This window comes from Otolemur garnettii, unplaced genomic scaffold (assembly GCF_000181295.1).
Source record: "Otolemur garnettii isolate 467f Iridium unplaced genomic scaffold, OtoGar3 scaffold00066, whole genome shotgun sequence".
Classification (NCBI taxonomy): Eukaryota; Metazoa; Chordata; class Mammalia; order Primates; family Galagidae; genus Otolemur; species Otolemur garnettii.
In genome coordinates this window covers 213,684-218,888 of record NW_003852461.1, presented here as the reverse complement: position 1 = coordinate 218,888, position 5,205 = coordinate 213,684, and the positions used below count along the sequence as shown (strand labels likewise).

At 58.7% G+C, this 5,205-nt stretch overlaps 1 protein-coding gene across 2 annotated transcripts in view; it reads right to left on the bottom strand.

Annotated features, from left to right (window-relative positions):
* The window catches only part of PODN (podocan), a 28,545-nt gene that overhangs the window by 12,332 nt on the left and 11,008 nt on the right, over nt 1–5,205 (bottom strand). For both annotated transcript variants that reach the window (XM_023515125.1, XM_012807200.2), the window contains exons 5-8: nt 4,383–4,492; nt 2,916–3,072; nt 2,473–2,588; nt 1,289–1,946 (exon numbers count right to left, since the gene is read on the bottom strand). In XM_023515125.1, coding sequence (XP_023370893.1) covers nt 1,289–1,946; nt 2,473–2,588; nt 2,916–3,072; nt 4,383–4,492 — 1,041 coding nt within the window. The remainder of the gene's footprint in view (nt 1–1,288; nt 1,947–2,472; nt 2,589–2,915; nt 3,073–4,382; nt 4,493–5,205) is intronic.

Here is a 5,205-nt window from a genome sequence, read left to right as displayed (position 1 = left end):
GCTTCCAGGCCTCTTGAGGGGCACCTGGTGGATGTCATCCTGTCCTTCAGTGAGTTAGGAAATGCAGCAGGAAGAGTGGAAATGGAAAAGAAGACAGTGGGTTTGGGGCTTTTGGGGTGTATCCAAGACAGACCGCACAGGTGGCTGGTTACCGGTGGCTGGCACTCAGCAGGGTGGTCTGGGTGAGGAGAGACCCCAGCTAACCCACAGCTGCCCCACGCTCTCTCCACCCTGCTCCACCTCAGGGCTGACCCCTCACCCATCCTCCTGAGCTCCAGGCCTCTGCCCTGTACTCTGCTCAGACACCCCGACCTCGCACCAACCCCCAAAGACTTCCACAGATCATTCAGTCATCCCTCCCCAGGCACTGGCAGTGGGCCTGCCACACAGAGGGCTGGGTCCACCAGGGACACAACAGCTTGCTTCTTATTGTAGCTGGAGGAGCCGGCAAGGAACAAGTGAACAGATGACCTAATGCCCAGAAGGGACCAGGGCTATGAAGAAAAACAAGGCAGAGGAAGGCCAGAGTGAGGGAAGGCCTCCCAAGGAGGCGACAATGGAGCAGAGCCCTGAGGACATCTGGGGAAGAGGGGACAGCACAGCAGAGGCCCTGAGCCTCTCAGGTAGGTCTGAGCGTGAAGGGCAGGACCTGGTAGAGCCCGCAAGAAGCCCGGGGTTGGTCTACAGTCCCTGACATGGCAGCACCTTGTCCTCCCTCCCAAGTTCTCTTTTCAGCCATGCTCACAGAGTTGGGAGGGGTCACCTGTTACCAAAGGAGGCTCGATTCATCCCTGCCTGTATCTGACCATGTGACCACAGCAGTGACACCCACCAACCAGCCCCCAAATGCTGGAGCAGACCCACCCCCCCAGCCCTGTGCAGGCTAGTGAGGTCAGCCCACCCCCACCCCACCACCTTCTCCTGACACCTGTTCCTGTCCTGCAGATGGGTGAGCCTGACTCTCTTGTGCCACTCAGCCTGCCCTCACAGTGTTCCTGAACCACAGGCCCTACCTGCAGCCATGATGGTCCCCTAGCCCCACAGCCCTGCTCACAGCTGCTTCTATCTGTAGGTGGCAGCCCAGCCTGGCCACACCAGCTGAACTCTGCCCTTGGTTCCTGCGCCTGCGGGTGGGCTGGGCTGACCCAGGCATGCCAACCCCTACCCAGCCTCTCCAGCCATACCTGAATGTGCTCAGCCTGCCCTCGTCTCAGCTGGCCCCAGAGGTGGGTGGGCCTAGGGCAGCCCTGCCCTGACGGGCATGGCCAACCAGCTCCAGTGCCCTTACCTGCAGACCAGCGAGGTCCACCCAGGCTCGGGGGCCGAGGGCCCGGCTGCGCAGTTTGTTGCCGGTGAGGTAGAGCTCCCGCAGCTGGGCCATGCCCGCCAGCGCCCCTCGCGCCAGGGCAGCCAGCTCATTGCGCTTGACCTTCAGCACGTGCACGTTGCGGGGCAGCCCGGGCGGCAGTGTGTGCAGCCGGTTGCCGGACAGGTCCAGCGAGCGCAGCAGGCGCAGCTTGCGGAAGGCATCGCGGTGCACCTGCTGGCTGGTGATGCGGTTGTAGCTGAGGTTGAGCTCCTCCAGAAAGTAGGTGGTGGCGAAGTCGTCGCGGCCGATGCCCGTGATCTGGTTGTGCAGGATCATGAGGGTGCGCACGCGGCGCGGCAGGCCGCTGGGCACGCGCTCCAGCGCGTTGTTGTACAGGTGCACCGTGTGCAGCCGCTTCAGGCCCTGGAAGGCCCGCGGGTGGATGCCGTGCGCGCGCAGCCGGTTGCTGTGCAGCAGCAGGTACTCCAGGCTGCGGATGGGCGTCAGCACGTCGGCGTCCACGCTCTGGATGACGTTCTTCTCCAGGTGCAGCAGCACCAGGCTGCGCGGCAGCCCCGCCGGCACCCGCGACAGGTTGTTGCTGGACAGATCCAGGTACTCCAGGCTGGAGAGCTTCCTAGGGAGGGAGGAAATTAGGATGGCTGGCTGGAGCCGCACCACCGGTTCTCCCATTATCCCCAGGGGAAGGAACAGGAGACCTGCTTCAGATTCAGCCCAGCTCGGCCACCCAACTGCCTGGGAACCCCAGTCCTCTCTGAACCTTTCATTGGGGTGATTCAGTGAGGTGCCTCTATTGGTATGGGAAAGCTTCAGCATGGTTTCTGACACACAGGAGTTAGTTTGAAGATCACCGTTGAACCTTTTGTTAGCCTTTGATGGCTACCCTGGGCCTTCGAAAATAAAAATACATTTGCTTTCAGTAAGAAAGCTTGAGTTTATATTTCACACGGAGAAGTCTGCCTCTGCAAACACTGCCTGGCCTCACTGGAATCTTGGCGGGCCTTCCCTATGCCTATTATTTGTTCTTAGGAACAGAAATGTCAACAGAGGCACAAGCTTCTGGGCGAGGAGAGGTGGGCAAGGGATGTGTGTGAGAGGCCTGGCTGGATGATGGGCCCCAAGAGGTCACACTGGGGCCTCACCAGAAGGTCTCGTTGTCCAGGCCCTCATCCGTCAGGTAGTTGTTCTGCAGGTATAGCTCCCGCAGGTTGCTCAGCTCGCTGAAGGCCCCTGGAGGAATCTTCTCCAGCTTGTTGTTCTGGGAGGTGAGAAGGAAGAGCGGGGAAAGCCAGGGAGGGCCAAGGGGCAAGGTCAGGCCCTCAGGATGAGCTGCGGGAAAGGGACCCGGGCCTGGAGCACCCCAGAGGGGTGCTGACGGCCCCCTGCACAAGCTGCCTCAAAGGCCTGGTGCCCCGGCTCTGCCTGCCTCTACGCAGTGGGCCCTGTGCTTTCTGCCTCACAGTCCCACTTGGGCAGTGCCTGTGTCCATATGGACCTGAGCAATTCCCCTTGCAGGTCCCTGCCTTGGTGCCCTGGCCATGGGGTCTGCTCTCCCCCCAGCAGACCTCTCCTCTCCACTCCCTACCTTGAGGTGCAGCTTGTACAGGGCAGGCGGCAGGTGCTTGGGCACGTGACGCAGGAAGTTGCTGGACAGGATAAGGATCTCGACATTGCTGGAGCCGTTGAACATGCTGTCCGGCAGCCCGGCATCAGCCAGCTTGTTGTTATGCAGGTACACAGACCTGGCGGGTTGAGACAGGGGTCCTCACTCCACCTGGCCCCTACGCCAGCTCTCCTGGTGAGCCTCGAAACCCGTGCTCAGGCTAATCCTGGGGCCCAGAGTGCTCTCCTCCCATCCAAACCCAAGGGTTCAGTTAGAAGAGCCTCAGACCCCACCTACACAGCTGGGGGACCAAGGACCAGAAGGTCAGTGCCCTACCAGAGGTGGTCCCATAAATTAGTGTCAGAAATAGGATTTTGCTGACCCCTAGTCCAGGTTCCTTCCCACCTTTCAAGGTTTTTAGGTGACCCTGAGCTGTTCCAGCCCTGGAGTCCTTGCCTCCCTCTCACCTCCTTCATCCCTGCCTTTTCTTCAGCCCCCAAATAAAGGAAATATTGAAAGAAGACATTCTGATGACATTCAGGACATCAGTGCTAATACTACTGTATCTCTGATGGCCATTCCAGAAAACAGAGTTCCAAAAGTGCTTTGAAGGGTGGCCTAGGTGCAGGCATCAATACGTAGCTTCCCAAGGGGAGTACTTTGGAGGTAACCACAGTGATGTTCAGAAATGAGGATGTAGCTCTTCTTTTAGGATGAGTTTGGCAAATTAATTGTCAGATCTCATACACATATACTATGTAAATAAACAAACAAACAAACAAACGCTGTGTGCCAGGACCGGTCTAAACTCTGAAGACCTAACTGTGGATACAACCGACAAGACTCTGCCCTCATGGCACTGGCGTGCTAGGAGGAAGACCAGGAACAAGACAAACATGTATATGATACAGCGCAGGCTCACTGTGCAGGCTCGCTTGCACCTCAGCCTTCTCATCTGTGGGATGGGGCTGTGCACGGTGACCCTCATCCTCAGGCAGAGAGAGAGAGTCAAGAGAGATGACAGATTCAAGGACAGAAGCAGTGCCAGGCCAACCTACTTCCTGGAGGAGCCTCCACTGCAGCCCTATCCTGCCCCCAGCACCGCCCTGCCCTGCTCTCACACCTGTGCCCTGCTCGCTCCTCCCAAGGAGCTAGCCGAGCTTCCGACAAGCTCTGCCTGTTGGAAGATGTTCCTCTCACCCCAGGGCTGGGAAAAGGTGAGAACACCCTGCCCCAGCTCCCCACAATTCCTGTGGACAGCACTCTGCCCTTGCCTTGTGGCCCAGCCCTCCTCATCCTTCAGGGTCCTGCAGCCCCAGGTGTCACCAGGCTACACAAGAGAGCCCCTCCTCCAGGGCCTGTCTGCACTTCACATAGGACAGGCAGCCTCCACCTCAGCCCCTCCCCTTCCCTCAGCCCGACCCCAGGGTCACCCCTCTGACCTCTGACCTCAAGTTTGGCTTCTGGCCGAAGGTGAGCCCATAGATCTTGGTGAGATAGTTGGCAGCAAAGTCCACGCTGATCAGGGCGTTTGGCAGGAATCGGGGTGCCAAGGTCAACTGGAAAGGGAAATATTGGGACTAAAAGACCACTGGAGGAGCAGGGGTGAGCCCTGTGTCCTAGTGCCTGCTGCTCACCAGGGACTCTTTCCTATGTCCCCCTCTGTACCAGGGCCCTCACTCTAAAACAGAAACTTGCCTCACTTCCCTGATGGAACAAAAGCTAAACCTCCCTGGTTCCCCCAGCCCTTAACTGGGCATTTAGAGCTCTTCAGACCTGTCCCCTGCTTGCCCAGCCTCTGGGTGGGTAAGAGATAGCAGTGGTGGCTTTGAAAGGCTTTGAGGGCAATGGGGAGGCAGGCGAAGAGGCAGAGTGTCCAGCAAGGGCTGGTGGGCCAGTGCCATGGAGAATGGGGACCTGTGGCGGTCCTGGACCTAGGTGAGAGACCCAATCCAGAAGCACCCCTGGTTGTGGCTGGGACCAGTGGTGCTGTAGGTGGCTACAGGTGCCCTTTATAGCAAGGGGAAGGTGGAGGAAGATTCGGTTTGGAGGCTGAGGGCAGGAAGTGGTGTAGCTGCTTCCAGTAGATGTCTAGGGAGATGTCAGGGAGGCAAGAGATCTTTGAGTCCCAAGCTGGAGGAATAGAAAGGTTGCAGGCAGCCATCAGATGTGGCCATGACACAGATGTAAGTCAAAGCCTGGGAGGGGCCGGGTCACCCCGGGGAGAGTTCAGAGGGAGAAGAGGGGCTGGGACAGACCAAATGTTTTGTGC